Here is a 23002-nt window from a genome sequence, read left to right on the forward strand (position 1 = left end):
TTTTTCTCAATACTAACTTAACCGGTGAAGTGTATCTGGAGATGTTACAAAATGCAATTGAACCATTAATACTTAAAATTCTGGAGGATAATCCAGATGAATTCGGCAACTTGGAAATAACGTTTCAACAAGATGGTGCTCCTGCACACCATTATGGTGCAGTAAGACGTTACCTAGATGAGGAATATCGTGGTAGATGGATTGGACGACGAGGTACGATAGAATGGCCAGCTCGGTCACCGGACCTCACACCATTAGATTTTTTTTTGTGGGGATACTTGAAATCTAAAGTTTAAGATACAGCAACGAACAATATTGACATTTTGAAACAACGAATTGTTGAAGAATGTAGGGCAATTTCTCCCGACACATTTGAACGAGTACGGCAAGACTTTAAAAATAGGATGCATTACTGTCAGGAAGTAGATGGAGCACATTTTAAACACTTACTATAAGAACTGGTTGTTAAATATTTATCAATTAAATGAGAAGCTACAATTTTAGTATTTATTTAATTTATTCATCAAAATGAGCTTAAACTCAAACAAAATGATTATGACTGAATAGGTATTTTCAATACCTTTCAACCGAGGTATCACTTGCCATAAGGTCCCATTTAAAATTATCTGTCACAGTGGCGCTGTAACGTCATCTGTCACTATTACATCACCTGTTATGACTAGGTCAGAAGCCTACGTCTGTGCATTACCTCCCTCCAAATTTCACTATTATAACAATAACCGTTCAAAAGATACGAAGGGGGAACGGACTTTTGACTAGCACTATATATATATATATATATATATATATATATATATATATATATATATATATATATATATACATATAATATTAGGGTAAGGAAAAAATATGACTTTTAAATTATAATTAGTATTATTACGTCAACCAAGCTTACCTCTAATTCAATTTGTCTCAGGCTGTATTATCGTGAGCTCAGTATCTCTGTTGTTGTATTTGCAAGAAAGAAAGAAAGAAGATATATATATATATATATATATATATATATATATATATATATATATATATATATATATATATATATATATATATATGTATACATTAAGTTAAAATATACACAGGGTGCGCTATTACTCTAGACCAATGTATAAATAAATATTCTGTAATTATTATATTAAATTTAATAATGTATGTCTAAAATTTACACAGTGGTATCTTTCTGATATTGATGTAAATTGGATAATTAGAGACCAGAATATATGCAAAATGCATTTTCTTTGCATATCTGGTATATTTTGCATAAATTTCATATTTTTACAAGAAATTGCATGTTTTTGTAAAAAAAAATATATAATGCCAATATTTTCTGAATGTATCGACCTTTTCTCAAAATTGTTCATTCAAATTTCATGGGTAATAAAACCCTGTTTCTTTTAATCATTTTAGGCCTACTTGCTATTGTAAAAAAATGTTTTAGGTAAACTTTACATTAGATTCATTTTTATTTATTCATTTTTCGCGCCAAACACTCTAAAGGTGTGTATTGAGGCAAATTTAAAGTGCATTTAAAGGGTAATTTTATTACGTAATTCCTGACTTCGTTAATTTGTTTATATCGCGTTAAATAAATTGCAATATATTTTAAACACAAACTCCAAATTTGTTACTTTGGAAAAAGTTGCAAAAGTTTATCAAGGTGATCCATCTTGAACTGGTGACTTCGAACATAGAAAAGTTAAACAATGCACTAATAACTTCTATTGATGTGGAAAGAAGTTTTTCGATTTATAACATTTATACAAGGGTAGAAGTATTATTGCAAATTTTGAAAAACAAACTATTGTCAATTGTCAACTATCAACTATAAGTATGTATGGTTACTGTATGTCGTGTAATATAATATATACATATTAATATGTATATATTAAATAATGTAAAATATTCTTATTTTGTATATATTAAAATAAATAAATGTCAAAATTGTATTTCAATCTTAATTAATTTTTAATCTATAATACTACGGCTTTTAAATACTAGTAGGAAGGCATTTTAGATTATTACTTGAATTTGTTTTTAAAACAAAAATTATGTAAATTTATGTAAAATTTTAGTAAATTTGAAGCAATTTTGTGCTAGTGTATTTGCGAGTGTATTTGCTCTGTTTTCTGTTATATTCTGCATATATTCCCGTCTCTAGTGAAAATGAACGTTTAAATGCTGTTAGATATTATATAATTTACTTTCCGTTTACTCTCTCATTTCTTTTGGTAAGTAATAAAGTAAAAATATTTTTGTCTCATTCTTTTCATCTTATTTCAGTACTTTAATACTGCGATTTAGCAGTTTTCTAGTTTTTTAACTAATCATGGGACCTGCTTTAAAGGGAGTTCAATGTTTGTGATCTATTGATTCATATCCTTTTATTATCCGTTGTTTTTTATGGTCCAAGCTTTATTTATTAATTCAACATGTAGAGAAGTATAAGAGTAAGAAGCGTAATAGAAAGTTGTGACACAAACAATGCTCCCTTATTCGAATACGCTCATAATATGTCACCTTAGGAAAAATCGATGTCCATTCAATTGAAAACCGCCCTCACACAATAATACCGCCTCTACATTTTGCTCTCAAAGCATTGTTGGCTTTTATACATCTCGTATATTCGACACAGAATTCAATGAACGAGCCAAAAGTCGTTTAGAGTGCTACTCGAGTTTTAATTAAAAAATTTAGTCTATTATTCGCGACTTTGTTTTTATTCCACTCCGGTGCTTGAGCTCACTTCAACTGCAAAGCGGTGGTCTGTCCCATATTTCCAATTCCTGAAAACAATGGAACTTACAAGGCGGCCATTATTACGAGGAAATGAGAAAATATCAAATTTTTAGTTGCATTTTATAGTTATACAGATAATTATAAAATTATATAATAGTTTATAAATAAATAGATCTAATATTGGATCAAAATCAAAGAAGCGGCTCTAATTATGCTAGATGAGACCAATTGCGTCGCAAATTCCTCGGCAAAATGCAATAGAATCTGGTTAGCCATATTAAAAGAAGAAGTCAATAAAAAGAAAATACCAGTATTAGTAGTTTTTTCCTCTAAAGGATATTCTCAAGTTAAAGTTCATTTCATGTAATCGAATGAACTATCTTAAAATAAAGTTGTCCTAGGAACGAGTGTATTTTAAAAACTATTTCCGAAGTAGAAATTGAAACTTCAATAAACGTATTTTAAACTCGAATTGTGGCCTATTCCCAAGAAAAATAGTAATTGCACTAAGATGCCACAAGAAAGTAGCTTCAGAACAATATAAATATTAGAAAGTGAAAATACGAAGCAAAACAAAAAGGTTCACTAAGAAAACATTTGATCCGATATTGCACAAACAAACTGGTGATTCCAAGGAAGGGCGTGCATGATTTGGACGCTAAATTTAAAATTCGACACTGAAAAATAAAATTAACTGTTTCTGCATACATGATTTGGACGCTGGGTGTAATTGAAATGTAAATGCAAAGACAGGTAATAAAATTCTAGAATTTAAGCTTTATTTGTCACTTTGAAATAAATACGACATACATTTTACGAAATGGAATCGATCGATATAGTTAGTTTGATACTCATGTATCCTATTTCTAACGGACATAATTTTTTTTCTACTCTTTGGATCTCTAAGACTATTACTTTCACTATTACAGACACTATTAATTTTAATGTAAGTTTCAGTTTGAAATTTTTTTAAAACATCAATAAAATGGAAAATATTTGGATGAGCATGGTAAAAATTATCATTAAAACGCGAGTGGAACGATTCACAAGCATTAGTTGTTAATTGTAAACTCTCACTCATCGCAGCCCACATCTCCGACGGAAATGTTGCGTGGTCGCCAATGTAGTTGTCCAATAAGTAGTTGGAAAACTTTTCAATTTTTGAATCCTTTGGTTGAATAGCCATAAAATCATATATGAAAGATTCTTCGACTTCTGAGGGAGGTAAAAATGGCAGCCCAAAAATATATTTCAGCCATTTAGATATTTCACTCTCTGCCAATTTATATTCCCGAATTAAGCCACAACCACCGATATTACGATACCAAGCTTGCATAAGATAAAAACGGCACCCTTTAATGTGCACATTTGGAAATTCAAAACTCGCAGCATTGTGGATAGCAATTTCAAAATCGGAGAAAATGATTTTTGGATTGAATTTTAGACCAATTACTTCACATTTGCGTTTCAAAACATTAAATAGTTTTATATAGGTTTGTTCCGATTTGTCGGGAAGTAAACAATAACACGATGGTATATAATGTCCATTGATAAATACATGTATGGTAAAAAATTGCTTGAAATATTGAGCACAGTAACTAAATGTACCGTCCACATAAATCGTTTCACTGCCGCACAGAAAACGCATGTTAGTGTTACACGAGAAGATGATAATGTTAGAAGTTAGTTCAACCGCAAATATAAAATTCTCGTCTTTAAGTGTTTTGATAGTTATAATATTTACCGCAGCAATAGTTTCTTCTTTACTTTTGGGCAGTTTCGGTTGAGCCATTCGCCGTTCACTGTATATTTGATTTCGTATTAAATTAACGTCTTTAACAGACATGTGGCTCAAGCAATCTACATTTTCTTTCAACGCACTATGTATGATTTTGAACGGCCTTTCGGTCAAATTATCCTTAGCCTTCCTTTTGGCACTGCTACGCACAATCTGTCTATTAAGCGTCTTGATATCACACTCGTGATTATGTTCTAGATTACTTCGGATCACTAACTTTTCTGACCCTTTCGTGAATATCTTCGCTTTACACGACCGTTTTAGGCACCTCCAATACGTTTCTCCCGATTTTAGTACTTTATCTTGAGAAAAAGTAAAACTGTTCACTTTGAGCAAAATTTTACCACGATTACTTACTAATGTTGAAATTTCCATGTTCACTTTTCACTATTCTCTGACAAACTAATAACTAGTAACTAAGTAAATTTCAATGACCATCATTAAACCCTAATTATATCTAATATCTGGTACCTGCGATAATCCTTCCGGCAGCGTCCAAAACAATGGTACTTTTAAGACCCTCAGGTACTTCAGCGTCGAAAACATGCCCGCCTCCAAGGAAAAGTTAAAATAATTGGAACACATAATTTAACTGAGAGTCACACAAAATGAAGATCTGTTGAGTATCTCGTTTCTTTAAGTAGTAAGTCTGAAAAGTTTAAAAAACTGGCGTTAAAGAATTAGTCTAAAGATATCCCAGAAGTAGATTAATATTGGTATAATTGAAAGTAGAAACATACGGTAAAAGGTAAATAGAGGAATGTGAGAAAAAAAGTTTACTTTATTTTTGCCATTATTAGATATACTGATTTTACAATATAACTCCTTTATTACTCCATTGACTGCTACATGTCTTTTTAAGGTAACACATTTATATTGACTTTTCAATGGATGTTTGATTTTTCATATTGTGCTTTTTAGATGAACTGATGATGCTTTCTGATTAGAAAGCGAAACGTCTTCAAATAAATAGATGAAGTAGCCTACTTCTTTGTCTTTTTTCTCCACCTTTTGACCGAAAAACCCACCACTCTTCGAGTGATCCTTATTTATATTGGATTAACGGTCTAACTCCTTTTTTCGATATATATAGTTAATTGTTTTAATTAATTATTCTAGTTTGTGTTTAATATCCTTGCTATAGTTGGTCTTCAAATTTGTTATCTTTATTAATCCACAAGTTATCAAATTTTTGTTCTTATTTGTTATGTTATTTTTATATTATCTCTCTCAATTTGTTCTATTTTGTCATCTACTTCTTTGAGTCGTTTTTCTAACTCCATATTTTTTAACTCTCTGATACAATCCACAGTCTCCCTTTGCTCTATGTGCAGGTTTTTTATTTCGCACATCATATCTTCGTGCTATTACAGAATTTTACGCATCGTTTTTATTTGGTAAAAGATCAATTAATAGTGTTAATTAGTACAAAATCATTTATCTTATATATTACGTATGATTTATATTAAATTACAGTACAAAAGAAGGTACTGATATTATCTTTATTATAAATAATACATATTATTTGTAATATTTACACTGATATTTCATTTCAGCTGACAGCAGTTCACAGTATGACGCCATACGAGCATACCTTAAAGAACTGGATATTACAGACAATGTATGGATAGGACTTTCCAAAAATGCTGAAAAACCAAACTTCATGTGGACGTGAGTATTTTTAGTTAATAAGTTAAGTTGTTAGTGTTAAGTTAAATGGATTTTAGAAAAATTATTTTTTTTTGTGACCAACTTGATACCAGGGAAGTAGAAACAAAGATATATAAAATAGCCAAACATAGAGCCAAGAAAACAAAAGATTGTCTGAAAACTTAGATGTGTCTGAGATGAAAATAATATAATACTAATTCACGAAAACGATGTCAAATAAAAGGAAAAAGTACTATGAGAGTTTAATAAATGAAGAATTTGACAGTTGAATTAATGGAGACTGTAACAGCAATGGTCACGAAAATAACAAAAGACGAAGTGATTCAAGTACTTCAAAAGATAAAGAAAAAAACAGTTGGACCAGATGATATTCCTGGGGAAGTGTGAAGAGTATCAGGAGAGACAGCAATAAGTTGGCTAACAGGTATATTTAATAGAATTATGGAAGTTGTACAAATGCCAAATGAACGGAGAAGCAGTATATTAGTACCTGTTTACAAAAATAAGGGATTTATACAACAATGTACAAACTACAGGGCCATAAAACTACTTAGTCACACTATGAAAATATGGGAGATAGTAATTGATAAAAGGATTCGTGAAGAATCGGAAATATCCGATAAGCAGTTGGCTTTATGCAAGGTAAATCAACAATAGATGCAATTTTCAATACAAAGCAGTAAGAGACATGTATGAGGGAGTAACAACTTGTATTAGGACAGGTGAAGGGAGTCTGATAAATTTCATGTGTAGCTAGGATTACACCAAGGCTCGGTGCTTATTAATTCTTATTTAATCTCATTAGTTTTGGATAAAATAACAACGAAACTACAGGGTAACAATCCCTGGTGATTAATGTATGCTGATGATGTAGTGTTAGTAGCAAATAGTGAAAGCGACTTGAATAAAAACTAAAACATTGAAGACAAGCTCTTGGGTTGGAACAAAAAAAGGTTTAAAATTTAGGACATAAACATAGTATTTAGAATATGCATTTAAAGATGTAGTTAGTACATATAAAATGATATCTTTGGATGGTGAAATGATTGTGAAATGAAATGGTACAAATACCTAGGACCAGTATTATAGAATAATGGGAAAATAGATGAAGATGCATGCAGTTGAATTAAGGTTGTATCATATTGTATTCAGTGATCTTGAGAGAGCATATGATAGAGTACCTCGAGAGATTCTGTGGTGGGCGTTCAATAAGAAAGGAATTCCCGGTCCATATTTAAATATTGTTAGATACAAATATAAGGGAGTAACAAATAGTGTTAGGACAGGTGTGGAAGAGACTGATTAATTTTATGTGAAAGTAAGATCTCATCAAGGAACAGTGCTTAGTACTATTTATTCGTGTTAGTGTTGGATCAGATAACAGCAAAACTACAGAATAACATTCCCTAGTGCTTAATGTATGCTGTTGATGTAGTATAAGTAAGAAACAGTGAAGGCGATTTGGAACAAAAACTGGAACGCTGAAGAAAAGTTCTTGAACAAAAAACATTAAAACTTAGTTGCAAAAAACAGAGTATTTGAAATGTTCATTTAGAGATGGAGTTACTACAAAAAATATATGATAACTTTGGATGGTAAAATGATTCTGAAAAGTAATAGTGTTAAGTATCTAGGATCGATATTACAGAGTTATGGGGAAATAGATGGAGATGCATGCAGTTGAATTAAGGTAGGTTGGATAAAGTAAAAGGAAGTGAGTGGTGTATAGTGTGACTGAAAAATTCCAATGAATCTAAAGAACAATTTTTATAAAACAAGAATTTCTGATTAACGCGTTTCTGGAAGGAGTAGGAGAGGAAGACCAAAGAAAACCAGAGGGAAACGGTTAGGGAGGACATTCGGGAAATGGAATTGTTATGACCCAAGATAAAACTTATGGAGAATTACGGAAGCCGATCCCGCAGGGATAAAGGCAAAGAAAATGATGTTGATTTTTTTTATTTATATTGTCTGTTACCACGCAGAACTAGAGAATTTTTTTAGTTGAATTTTCATATTTCGCTTTAACATTCTATTATAATTTCTATTTATTATTCTCTTCTTCTAAGGGAGAGAACATCTTTTAGATAAGATACTATAAATTCTTTGATACCGGTTTTAATTCTAATGGTCGTTCTTCCAGGAATAGTTTACAACCCTTATCAGGTGAAGGTCACTGGCAAGAATCCATCCCCATCTCTAAAAATTCTCTATGTGTGGCCATGGATCCTGCAAAGGACTTTTTATGGAAATCGTTGACGTGTGGAGGACCTGAAGTTGCTTCTTTCATTTGTGAAATGCCAAGTAAGTATAATATATTTTTATTTTTGTAAGAACACATATTTATCATTTAAAATAGCTTAATGGTTTTAAAACAGTGTCTAGAAGAGCAATACATTTCTGCTTACAATTCAACCAATTGTACTGATTGATTTTTTATTGTACGAAGTAACTTCAAACAGTTTAAGCCCATCAATGTTATTCGGGTCGAAAAATATTAAATCCACCATTTATTTTTAAGGGATTGATATAGAAAGAGATAATTGTGTGTCAAATCGTAATCTAGATGAAGACGATTCAACATTTCTATGGATTAATTATTTAAAATTTCAATATTTAAGTCGAGCTTGTGGAAGGTTAGAATTATTATGGTGAACACTTATCTATCTTGGAAAATTGGTGAACTGCAAATCCAAATTTAGCTAATTCGCCATCGAAAAAAGTCTCTTGACTTCATGTTGACTCTTACAGAGGTTGCTACTATCGTACGTAGGTCTTTTATTTTACTATAATGACCAAAGAGTTAAGAACATTTCAATTCAGTTTAAGCTGTCACAAGTGCTCTTGATGAGAGGTGAATACTTAGAAATACAAGTAAAGCAATGGTGGAGCTTGAATTGGAAAGAAATACAATCGTCTACTTTTATTTCAACGTCTTTTCTCTATTTAAAGAATGCAAAAGATAGTGTTTTTCAAGGTTAAACTGTAGATTACTGCCGGAATAAAAGGGTATTCATAATATAGTCCAATAGCTTTTAGTAAACTTGGATTTGTAGTTCGCCCAATTTCTCATCGAAAAAGAAGTTTCATGAATGTTCCATGGAAGAATGGGACATTTGTAAAATAAATGCAGAATGCCATCTAATAAAGATACCCAAATTCGTACTTACACTTTAAATACAAATGAACAGAATTTATATCTTAAGGGCTAAGTTGAAAATCAAAAATACACCTTTATTATTTATATCGGTGCAACCTAATCCTTTATTCGAACCGGATTTCTGAATAGAAAACTGTAAGTCACTAAAACAATACTCCTTAAACTTATCAAAACTTAGTTCTTGAAACAGCTCCAGGTTGCACTATTCCATTTCATGAAGATATAATGGCAACCATATAGGTTGGTAACACCTTGATAAAACACCTATTTCTTGTAGCTTATATTAAAAATGAATACCTTCTTGGGATACATATTATGCAGAACAAATTTATCATAAATCTATTTTATTTCCTAAATCGTTTTGTTTTTTATCTGATTTGTTTATTCTACTAATATTTGGACTTATCTAATTAATTTGAGATAAACTATTTATGACTTCCACATCTAGTTTTCTACGCCTCTTCTTCACCTATTTTTCCCTTCTTCCTCTTTTTCTCTATGCTTCTGCTTCACCTCTTTCTATTCTTTCCCACGCTTCTCTTCCTGTTCTTGTCCACTTCTTTGTATTTACTTTTATTTATACAGCAAACAATATTACAATATTTGATAACAACTTTAAGTGAATCACATAACTATTCAAAAACTCAAGTACTACTGTTACTTAAACTATCGCTCATTTTCTGATGTTCCAGACCTTACGAGACGTTTTGGAATTTTTGACGACATCTCGAACATTCTGGATTTTTATTGTTTTTTCTTTTTCGTCAAGGGACTTTTTCTATATGAAATAATCTTACGAAACTGTCGCAACAAAATGTCGGTGTGTATTAACCACCGATATACGAATGGATATGTATGTATATATACTTATTGTTTTATAATCCCTGCATATTTTGGACAGCTTTTTAGGCAGAGCTATAACTCTTATCTAAACCGTTACGTGGTTTTTTTTTGACACTTGTATATTAAATTAAATGTGATAGTTAAGTCTTACTTTAAATGTTCATCAAAAGGAGGACGACCTCAGCCTGCACTTTATCTGGATCAAAAGCTTGTCTATCTTTTAAGCGCAATATTACTGCCTCAACTTAATCTAAAAGGATCTCTAACCCTGTTGTGATATTCGTTATTTGTTGTTCTACTCTTAGGACTAAGAAAAATGCTTTTACATACTTAATTTTTTCATATTAATTTTATTTCTTAAATGTCCACAATTCCTACTACTTGGTCATTTTTTATTTTTTTCATTGATTTCTTTTTACATTTTTCTTTTATTTTATTGACTATCTTGTATACACCATATACTTTTTGTTTTAATTTCCCTGTATTTGTGTTTGAGTCCTTCTTCTTTTCCTTTTCTGATTTTTCTGAAGAACGCATAAAAATACGTTTCACTATATGGATACCTATATTAAAACTTCATATTTTCCTTTAAAAAAGGCTAATAAAGATGAGCGGCAGATTCCTTAATATTTGTAATTTCGGTATAATCTCAACCGACATCTTGAAGTAACTTAAAGATATCAAAAACATACAGCACAAAATTTAGTACCGAAGTAGAGCCAACTTTGATGAAAATAAACTTGAATTGGTATACAGATGCCGAACTTGGAAAATAAATCGTGAACAAACACCCAGAATTCCTACCCTTAAATACAAAAAGCTTTTTTCACAAACAGCTTTTCCTTATTATTTAGAGGAAAACTTTTCCTTTTATGTTTTATTAAAAGCATATCCACGCGAATCCTTAAATAACAAGTCTAACGTATAGCGTTCTGGAAAGCGCCACAATAAAACTAGGGTGGTAATATTTTCTCATTAATTCCGAATGTTTAGGGTTATTTAACACCCTGGCAATTCTTGACTGCGTAAAATTTCATTTACGTTTCTTCGAAAAGTTCATCTTCGGGCAATGGGAAGAGGAGGGCCCGTTCGAATGAATTAAATTAACGTCAGAACTACACTTTTAACGCCCTTTTTAGTTCTTGGTCCTGGGGATTGTTTTCGGAGCCGTTTCGCGTTACCTAATGATCCTTTTAATTTAATTGAAATGTATTTACGAGAATTAGAATTCCTACAATAGACCTGAAACTCTGTTTATATACGAATGGAAGACTTCTTTTGCTATATATTTTTGCAAAGTATTATCGTCGAGAAGTTAAAAATGTATATTTATTTATTATAAACGATACTATTCATTCGGTGAAAAAAAAATATTAAAATTAAATTTTTCAACGATTATCAACTTTTTCCCTTATCGTTCCTATCGGTATTCCTAAAGTTTCTAAGGTCATACCAATAACAATCCCCTTTACATTTTGGGTGATGCCAATATTAATCTCCTTTAACATTTTTCTTCTTATTCTTTTAGCAACTTCAACTAGTGATTCTTCGTATTGAGTGTTTACCATTCCGGCATTGAATGGTACCATAACCGTCTTAAAAATTATCTCTCAGTTTGGCACCATTATATCTTTGTTAGTCACTCCACTCATACATCTAAGTATTCTCATTTTCGTAATATCCATTTGTCGTTCTTTCTTTTTAGCGACCCAATATGTTCATCAGAGCTAGTCTTATGGCAGTTTAGTTCACAATTTAAAGTAAAAAAGTACCATGTTGAAGACATTGAGCCGGCTAGGTATCTCACAAGTTTTTTGAGTTTTATGGACTTTAATAACTAAAACCTCTATATTTCCTACGGTGGGTGAATTTTTTTATTATTAACAATTAAAGGCCAAAATTACACATTTTTAAGTTCCTTGGTCTAACAAAAACAAATAAAGTATTTTAAACAAAATTTCAGGAAAATATTTGATAAAACACATTTTAAGCTTTAAATTGGGGATTCTTTAATGTTAGTTTACTAATTTGTTGCATCGACAATTGTAAAAAGCCTAAAAATTTACAATTGTTCCAATATTTTGTTCTAATCAATTTCAATATTTTCTACATAAAATACCCAATTTCAAGTTTTGAAAACTGAAAAAAGAGATATACTGATTAATAGCTTCTTGGGAATTTTACAAGCCTTCGTTGGATTGGGACACATTGATCTGCTCTACAAAATTAGACAAGTTCTTCACAATGCTACCATAGAGAAAATTTGCATAGAGAAAATTTGCCACTGCGCCTGAAATTATGTTAATTAATCTTTAGAAGAGAAATACTGGTTAACAGATTCCTCAGTTAATTTACCAAGTCTTCGTTAGGATCTAGCACATTGATCTGCTCTACACAATTAAACCAGTCTTTACGTCGGCTTCTATCATCGAGCAAAAAGACAAAAGAGGGAATCTAATCGTTATGAAAAGGCGACCAAAAAAGTGGTCTCTGATGGCGGACATATCCGGAAATGCGAATGCACCAAATTTAAATTTTCCGACACTTATTAACAGTAGCTATAAAATAGTTTTCAGAATGTGTCTTAGACGAGAAAATTTTAATTAAATATTAACGATAACAGTCTAAAATGTGAAATAATTGTTAAAAAACTTCAATATAAATAAGATTTCATGTGACAGTTGGGACAAATAATAACATAACCCAACTAAATTTGATTTCTTAAACAAGGAAAGACTCTCTTTCCTTGTTTAATTTGACCTCTCAAGATGGCACTTCCTGTCTAACAATATTTTTGCCCCCACTACCTTTACATTCCCTCTTTTGTCTTTTTGCTGGATGGCTTCTATATACATCTTTTCCACATGGTATGTGGAGTGTTCTTGTAGCCATTCCCTTATGTGCTGCATCTGTTGCATGGATTGTCTTTTATGCATCAGCGAAAAATATCTGCATTATCGGTTTAGTTGTGAACTAAATCACAAAGTATTTGGTCTAATTTATTTATTAAAACTTATGGGTCTTCTGTTCGGTAGATGGATAGGATTTACAATCTTCTTATTAATTCGCACCTCTGCAGCGGAACACTCAAACACCGTTCTTTCTGATAAACTAGAAATATGTTCCCGGTCTTTTGCAATAAACGTGTCTTTGATGTATACCGCACTGCCACCATACTTCTGTGAACTGCTTCTACAATATGAAGAGATCAGTTTAAAATTACGCACATTCTATTCCCGCAGTTGTTCTTCTGTTTTCCAGTGCTTAGTTAAACAAACAGCAAAGCATTTACCATGATTCTAGGATGAAATTAACGGCTTCAATTCTTGTTTTAATTGATTGCGCATTTAAGGGGATTACTGATAATTTCTTTTGGTGTGTGCCGTAGACTGTATTTTGACACTGGGGTGCCTCTGTATTGTAAAAAAAGCAAAAAATGCCCTTCTAAAGAATGCATATCCCGAACATCTAATCGAAACTATTTTCAAATCAAGACTTAATAAATTTAATAGATTTTAAAAAAAAAAACATGTTGTTTACGAGATATCTTGTATTAACTGTAAAGGTGTCTATATCGATCAAAATAGTCAACTGCTTCAGTCCAGAATTAGTTCTCACAAATATGACAAGAACAACGTCGCTGCGCTCACAAAACATGAAAGTGAGAAGAAGCATAAATTTGATTTGGAAAATCAAAAGTTCCACATGTAATATATATTTTATTGAACCTAAACCAAGAAATACTAATTTTGTATTATATATATATATATATATATATATATATATATATATATATATATATATATATATATATATATATATATATATAATATATATATATATATATATAATATATATATATATATATATATATATAATATATATATATATATAATATATATATATATAGCTTTGAGGTTTATTGGGATTTGCAGCGGTGAAATAAGTGTACACTTTTAACTAAGTTTCAAGCTTTCGAAAATGTTTAATTTCATCATCAGGAAAAACTAAAATAAAGTACTACTGTTAGTAAAGCATCCTCGAAACCTATTAAGAGTGTAAAAGGTTATAAAAACTTACGTTATTGAGATTTGTCTTTCGTGGATGTTCTACTCACATGTGACAATATCACGCACCACTCATTGATTGAGTCAATAATTAAATAATCTATAAATTGCATGGTGTAAAAGACCAAACTTGACAATTATTTTTACTTTTAACACATAAGATAAAGACGATTACAACGATTTAAAACGACCACGTGTGCCGGCCAACAGTGGAGTGTTAGGTTAAGAGTAGCTGTCATTCCTGGACATGGCAAATGACAGAACTTCTTCTTGTTTTCTTTGTCTTATGTAGTACTACTATATTACATATCAAAATTTAACAAAGATTGTATTTAGGTTGAAAGAACAATTTTTTAAGATGAGAATATACTAAATGAAGAAACCTGGAAACTTTACAATGACTCAGATGTTGAAACATCATTGAAATGTGAATGTGTATCCAAATATAATAGGTAGGAGTAAATGGAGCTTAACTGATTAATGTCACTCCTTTTGTTCATTGCGTTTGAATTCTGAGCAATGAATGCCATTTCGAAGAAGATTCTTTTTTCTCTAGCAGTAGCTAAAACTTTGACTGATTCATAATTCATTATGTGATGTTCTTTATTTACATGTTCTGCATGGGCAGATCTTTCCGGATATAGTCTGCTATCGCTTCGATGACTGATTAAGCGACTACCTAGGCTACGAGTGGTTTGTCCCACATATACCAAATTACAATTGTTGCAAGGAATCTGGTACACTACGTTGGAACAATCTTTGATGTCACTTTTATCTTTGACTTTGGAATATATTGATCTCGCAGTTAATGAAGTTTTAAAGGCTATTTTTAAATTAGTGAAATCTTTAAAAAGTCTTGTCAGTCTGGGTGTTATGCCTTTTATGTATTTTAATGAACGATATGAGCAATTGGCATTTTGTTCTCCACTTGTGACAATAATTTGCACCTCATCATTATGGCGTGCTATGTTCGGGGTCAAACTAAATAAGATCTTGGTGACTAGGTGTGTTGTGGGTATGAATTGTCGATGAAAAGGTTAGAAAGGATTTTCAGGTTCTTCTGATGAAAAGAAGGATCACTGATTGCTATGATTCTAGCTTTCATTTGCTTAAGCAAATTGATTTTAATTTAATGTCTATGATATGACCAATAGTTAAGGAAGCGGCCAGAACTATGAGGTTTTTTATGCCAGTCGACAATCAGGGAATTGTTCTGGGTTCTGATGAACCGGGTATCAAGAAATGGACTGAGCATAGATCATCCTCATGTTCGATTGTGAACTGTAATAGAGGGTCATAAATATTAAATACATTTAAGATTTCTGTGGATCCATTGCTAGGAATAGCTAGGATTAAGTCATCCACATACTTTTTTACAAAGGGAATATGAATGACTTTAATGCAATTTGAAATTTCTAAATTCAAAATTCTGTTTTCTAACCTGGTAAATTGTAAAGTGTCCTTGTTCGACTGGATATTGGAATTGTTGCAAAGACAGGACATCTCAGGACAGGAAATTTCAAATTGCATTAAAGTCATTCACAGTTTAGAGTCTAACTTATCAAAATTCAAAAGAAACATCATTGAATTAACTTCTGAATTCATTTTTAATAACTTTTCTAGTAAACAACAAGTTGTATATAATAGAACTTTTCACAAAACCAAATTAAGTAACACTAACAAATATAATAGGCTATTCAATCTTGAGCTGAACTTAAAACTAAAGACAAAGCCTCTATTAAGAACCCTCGATTAAGAACCTCTCCAGTGTAACTTTACCAGATGATATCTCTATATTTTTGTCTTTGGGTCCTAAGTTCAGCATAGAACCTATTTTAGGGAAAGATATCCCTATCAAGGATATGTTGGCTGACGTTGAAACAATTATGCATTCTGTCACTGATGTGCATCAGAGGGACGTACTTATAGCTAGATTTACATACATAATTACTGATTATTTACATAAAAACAACAACAAAAATAGCTTTAATTTTTTCAGAGCTATGTTAGAAAAAACTCGTAAGTTTCTTAGCGAAAACACTAACATCATTGTCATGCATTCAGATAAATGTAATGTAACTGTAGTTCTGGAAAAACAGAGATATTTAGATCTATGTCTTGAATTACTTAATTCTGATAACGTATATGAGAGATTGAACAGAGATCCAACTAACACTGTTCAAACCAAATGTAACAATCTCATTAAGGAATTATGTGGCTCAAGACAAATAGATGAAGCTACAAAGAAAAAACTAACTAGCTATAAGGGTGTTATACCCAAATTTTACGCTTTGCCTAAGATCCATAAACCACAGCTTGCAGTTCGTCCCATTGTTGCATGTATTGGTGCCCCCACTAATTTACTAGCATCCTTTTTAACTGAGATTTTAACCAATGCATATGTTTCGAATGAATATTACATAAAAAATTCTTTTGATGTTTTTAACAACTTTAATAACTATCAGTTACCTGAAAACTATGTGATTGTCAGTCTGGATGTAGTTTCATTATTCACTAATGTACATCTAGATGCAGCTTTAATAGCTATTGAAAACAATTGAAATTTTATTAGTTCTCATTGCAATATCAGCTTGTTATACTTCAAAAAACTTATCTCTTTTTTATTTAACAGCACCTATTTCACATTCAATAATACTGTGTTCAGACAAACACAAGGAACCCCTATGGGAGGTACCATCTCTCCCATCTTGGCCTGTTATGTGATGGATCATTTACTAGATATGGTGATTCCAGAATTGTCCTTTCATATTCCCTTTGTAAAAAAGTATGTGGATGACTTAATCCTAGCTATTCCTAGCAATGGATCCACAGAAATCTTGAATGTATTTAATATTTATGACCCTCTATTACAGTTCACAATCGAACATGAGGATGATCTATGCTCAGTCCCCTTTCTTGATACCCGGTTCATCAGAACCCAGAACAACTCCCTGATTATCGACTGGCATAGAAAACCTCATAGTTCTGGACGCTTCCTTAACTATTGGTCATATCATAGACATTAAACTAAAATCAATTTGCTTAAGCAAATGAAAGCTAGAATCATAGCAATCAGTGATCCTTCTTTTCATCAGAAGAACCTGAAAATCCTTTCTAACCTTTTCATCAACAATTCATACCCACAACACACCTAGTCACCAAGATCTTATTTAGTTTGACCCCGAACATAGCACGCCATAATGGTGAGGTGCAAATTATTGTCACAAGTGGAGAACAAAATGTCAATTGCTCATATACTTCATTAAAATACATAACACCCAGACTGACAAGACTTTTTAAAGATTTCACTAATTTAAAAATAGTCTTTAAAACTTCATTAACTGCGAGATCAATATATTCCAAAGTCAAAGATAAAAGTGACATCAAAGATTGTTCCAACGTAGTGTACCAGATTCCTTGCAACAATTGTAATTTGGTATATGTGGGACAAACCACTCGTAGCCTAGGTAGTCGCTTAATCAGTCATCGAAGCGACAGCAGACTATATCCGGAAAGATCTGCCCTTGCAGAACATGTAAATAAAGAACATCACATAATGAATTATGAATCAGTCAAAGTTTTAGCTACTGCTAGAGAAAAAAGAATCTTCTTAGAAATGGCATTCATTGCTCAGAATTCAAACGCAATGAACAAAAGGAGTGACATTAATCAGTTAAGCTCCATTTACTCCTACCTATTATATTTGGATACACATTCACATTTCAATGATGTTTCAACATCTGAGTCATTGTAAAGTTTCCAGGTTTCTTCATTTAGTATATTCTCATCTTAAAAAATTGTTCTTTCAATCTAAATACAATCTTTGTTAAATTTTGATGTGTAATATAGTAGTACTACATAAGACAAAGAAAACAAGAAGAAGTTCTGTCATTTGCCATGTCCAGGAATGACAGCTACTCTTAACCTAACACTCCACTGTTGGCCGGCACACGTGGCCGTTTTAAATCGTTGTAATCGTCTTTATCTTATGTGTTAAAAGTAAAAATAATTGTCAAGTTTGGTCTTTTACACCATGCAATTTATAGATTATTTAATTATTGACTCAATCAATGAGTGGTGCGTGATATTGTCACATGTGAGTAGAACATCCACGAAAGACAAATCTCAATAACGTAAGTTTTTATAACCTTTTACACTCTTAATAGGTTTCGAGGATGCTTTACTAACAGTAGCACTTTATTTCAGTTTTTCCTGATGATGAAAATAAACATTTTCGAAAGCTTGAAACTTAGTTAAAAGAGTATACTTATTTCACCGCTGCAAATCCCAATAAACCTCAAAGCTCCGTTTTCTAACGTCAGCAAAGACTTCTTTTTCCCTTATATATATATATATATATATATATATATATATATATATATATATATATATATATATATATATATATATATATATATAAAGATATATATATATATATATATATATTTATATATATATATATATATATATATATATAAAGATATATATATATATATATCATGAGTCCGTTTTAAGTCGACTGCAGGACATAGTCCTCCTCTGTTTCTATCCATAGTCTTGTACAATATGGATCCAATTTTTCTTCATATTTTGCAGATCATCTTGCCATCGTGTAGGTATTTTTTATCTGTTTCGTTTATCTATTCTTTATCTCCATTCGGTCAACTTGCGTTTCCACCTTCTATCCTTCATACTTGCCACGTGAAGCCCATCTCCATTTCAATCTGCCAGCTCTCTCCACAACATCGGTAACTCCGGTTCTGTGTCGTAGGTCTTTGTTTGTGATCTTGTCTTTCATTGTTACTCATATCATTGAACGCTCCATATTTCTTTGTGCTATTCTTAGTTTTTAAGCTTTGTTTTTTGTTAGGAATAGTGTTTCCGCACCGTAGGTCATTACTGGCGGAACACACTAATAGAAGAGTTTATATGCTGCCCTTCCATGTGCTATTCTTCTTAATATCTCATCTATTTGGTTGGCATGGCTATTCTAATTTCGTGTCTAAGGTATATTTATTTACCAATAAGTTCTACTTCCTCTTTTTAAATTTTTAAATTGTTACTGAGCACGTTGTTTGTCATGTATTTTGTTTTGGGGATATTTATTTTTAAACCCATTTCTCTGTAAGCTCTTTCCAGTTCTTCTAACATGGTGTTCATTTGCCTAGGTCATCTCCTAGCAAAACTATGTCATCAGCATAACTCAGATGTGCAGTCTTTCCCCGTCGAGACTTATCCCTCCATGATCATCATCAATCAGGGCAGTTATAAAAAGCTTTGGTGATAGTGTATCACCATGTATCACTCTGTCTGACACCATTTTGAATTTTTATTTCATCCAATTAAGTTTTGACCATATGGAAAACCTTCTTATTTTTAGTTTTATGAAAAAAAACTGTTCTTTGGAAAAAGTTCTGCATGTTTTAAAACTTAAAATAAATCATCAAAGATTAAATTTTTTCAGTAATATACGCGGTTTGTTAAAAAATATGAATTTTTTGTATGAGTTACAATATTCACAATTAATATTATTTGACAAACCGCGTATATGACTGAAAAAAAATAATATTTGATTATTGTATTTTAGGTTTGATAACATGGAGAACTTTTTATAAAGATTAACTTTTTTTCAAAAAACTAAAAATAAAAAGTTTCCCATCATATGGTGATGACTTAATTAGACACACTGTATGTGTATTATACAGTATGATGCAAATGAAATGCAAATAAAAAAAAAACAAAAACAAAATGCCGTCTATTAAACTGCTACATATTCACAGTTCTGCTCTACGGAATGAAGCGTGAACACTGACTGTTGCATCTATGAATCGGCTCGAATCGGCTGATTCTCCAAGGGAAGGTAAATGGTAAGAGACGACCAGGAAGAAGACGCATTTCCTGGCTTCGAAATTTACAAAAGTGGTATAACACGACTACCACGACTTTTAAAAAAATCTTAAAACATGTCAATTTTAATTTTTGAATGGCCATCAACTGCTATATATGTGTTGGACATTACGTCATCAGTGTCGGCGTGATGACATAATCGACGATTTTTTTAAATACAAACCGTGGTCACGCAACAGTTCATTTGAAACTGTCTCCTTATCACCTTTGCAACGATATAATCATTCGAATATTTATTTCTACAGGGTTAACCAAAACTGTTGGTTTATTAATACAATTACCTTACAACAAATGTTTACTTAAATACAATAAAATTACAACAAATATTCAAATTGACGACCTTCAGCAATAATACAATGTGAAATATGGGCAATAAATTCTTTCCTAACGTTTTCGATGACTTCAGGTGTTATTTGTGCAACTTCCGTTCTGATGCGCTCCTTCAACTCTTCTACATTATTCTGTCGATTTTGATACACTCTGCTCTTTAAATATCTCCCAAAAAAAAGTCTAACGGAGTCAAATCTGGAGACCTTGGTGGCGATTCGAGGGACCCCCTTCTACCTATCCACCTACCTGGGAAAACGATATTAAGGTAATTTCATAACTCAAGGCCGTAGTGCGGGGAGCCCCACTATGTTGGAACCACAAATCATTTCAATTTGGAAATAGCTGATTCAGCTATGGCAACATATCCTAAAGACATTCTAGTTAACGAAAAGCAGTTAAGTTTTCTTCAAAAAAATATGGCTCTACAATTTGATTGTTTATAATGTCGGCCAAACATACCTTCTCGCGATATTGTGTCCTATACTCTTATATCCAATGAGGATTTTCACTTGCCCAGTATCGATATGTCTGGCAATTTACGTAACCGTTCAGAATAAAAGACGCTTTATCAGTAAAATAGCTCATCTTCTAATAGCTCCTGGAACAGATGTACTTTGTGTGGATGCCACTTTTCCTTTTTTAGCACTCTTACAACAGTTGACTAGTGGACATTATTACCTAGTGCTACCCTACCTAGAACTGGTATGGGGATTTTCTTGAAACGCCAGTACAACGTTCAGTTTCTTGGCTTCGGATATTGATTTTCTACCACTTCTGGAAAGATCTTTAACATGGCCCGTTTCCATAACGGTTTTGCAGAATATGATTCGTCTATCAAAGTCATCTTCTAATAGCTCCTGGAACAGATATACATTGTGTGGATGCCACTTCTCCTTTTTTTTAGCACTCTCACAACAGTTGACTGGTGGACATTATTACCTAGTGCGACCTACCTAGAACTGGTATGGGGATTTTTTTGAAACGCCAGTACAACGTCCAGTTTCTTGGCTTCGGATATTGATTTTCTACCACTTCTGAGAAGATCTTGAACATGGCCCGTTTCTCTAATTTTTTTTTTCAATTTTACTTACTGTTGATAAAGTAATTGGTTCGCGATTGAGGGATTTAGCATTATATAAATTACGAGCTTCTGCTTGAGTTCTCACACTATCTCCATAACCAATCATGATTAAAATCTCGATTCGTTCTGTTTCTGTTAGTTTCATTTTTGTAAATGCTGTTATAAATGTCGGCAAAAAGCTTGAAGAGTAAAAATTTGACGTCTATTATTTAACAGATTCACAGATCAGTGACAAAAAAGACGAGTCAATGACAATATTGATTTAAATATTTTTGAAAAATAACTTAGAATACTTACTACAATAATTAATTTCAGGTTATAATGTAGCATTGTTTGTTATCAACGTATTTTTTTTTCGAAACCAGAAAAAAACACTATTTTGTTTTATTCCCAGTGCCGTTCTTTGGTGTATTTTAGTTTAGTTAATGAATATTTATTGTTATTCCATATTACTTAACAAAGTTCATAATTTTGGGGAACCCTGTTGAAATAAATGTTCAAGTGATTACATCGTTGCAAAGACGATAAGGAGACCTTTCAAATAAGCTGTCGGGTGACCTCGGTTTATATTTAAAAAAATCGTCGATTACGTCATTACGCAAACACTGATGACGTAATGTCCTACACATATATAGCAGTTAATGGCCATTCAAAAATTAAAATTTACGTGTTTTCGGATTTTTTTAAAAGTGGTCTGTTTCTGAAATAATGAATTTATTTCATACATTTGCATCATATTGTATATACAGCAATTTTCTATTTTTATTAATAAGCCACAATTTTACTTTGAAATAAGTTTATTTTGTATTTTCGATTTCCACTTCTGAAATAGTTACTCAAAAAAGTAAATGGGCAAATACACATAAAGTAAAACTTACGTAAGCACCACACATTAACAAGTCTCAACAGAGCTTTTAAGATATAAGATCAGAAAAGTAAAATGGATATGAACACCTTTATTATTAACAAATAGGTAACGTAGAAAGAATTAATAACAGTAACAAAATTTACACTAGAGCCAAATATTTTTCTAAAATTGTCCCGTATTTGATAAAAAATACGGCCCTGTTGGATCTTTTCACCTATTACACCGCACACCGTTAACTGATATCCAAAGCATTTCAACTTTTAACTGGATCTCCCGAACGGACGAAGAGCAGAAGCAGCCAGAGCCTTTTAAAACTCGCCAAACGAACTCAACTTCCGAATAGAGAAACACGACGACGAGGAAAATGCCCTGCTAACTTCAAAATGCTAATTTCGGTCGCTTTTAATGAAACATTCCTTTTACTAAACTAAAGTACTTTTTCAATGTCGGAGGAACTTTTTTCAACTTTCAGATTTTGCGGCCGAGGCGATGGTCGCTTTGTTATTTCTGAAAGCGAAGTTCC

General features: G+C 31.8%; 1 protein-coding gene across 2 annotated transcripts in view; it reads left to right on the plus strand.

The window, feature by feature from the left end:
* LOC140436967 (uncharacterized) overlaps positions 1 to 23002 on the plus strand; it is a 499062-nt gene that overhangs the window by 369137 nt on the left and 106923 nt on the right. For both annotated transcript variants that reach the window (XM_072526155.1, XM_072526156.1), the window contains exons 3-4: positions 6109 to 6223; positions 8367 to 8527. In XM_072526155.1, the coding sequence (XP_072382256.1) occupies positions 6109 to 6223; positions 8367 to 8527 (276 nt within the window). The remainder of the gene's footprint in view (positions 1 to 6108; positions 6224 to 8366; positions 8528 to 23002) is intronic.

The sequence above is a fragment of the Diabrotica undecimpunctata genome, chromosome 3 (genome assembly GCF_040954645.1).
Source record: "Diabrotica undecimpunctata isolate CICGRU chromosome 3, icDiaUnde3, whole genome shotgun sequence".
NCBI lineage: Eukaryota > Metazoa > Arthropoda > Insecta > Coleoptera > Chrysomelidae > Diabrotica > Diabrotica undecimpunctata.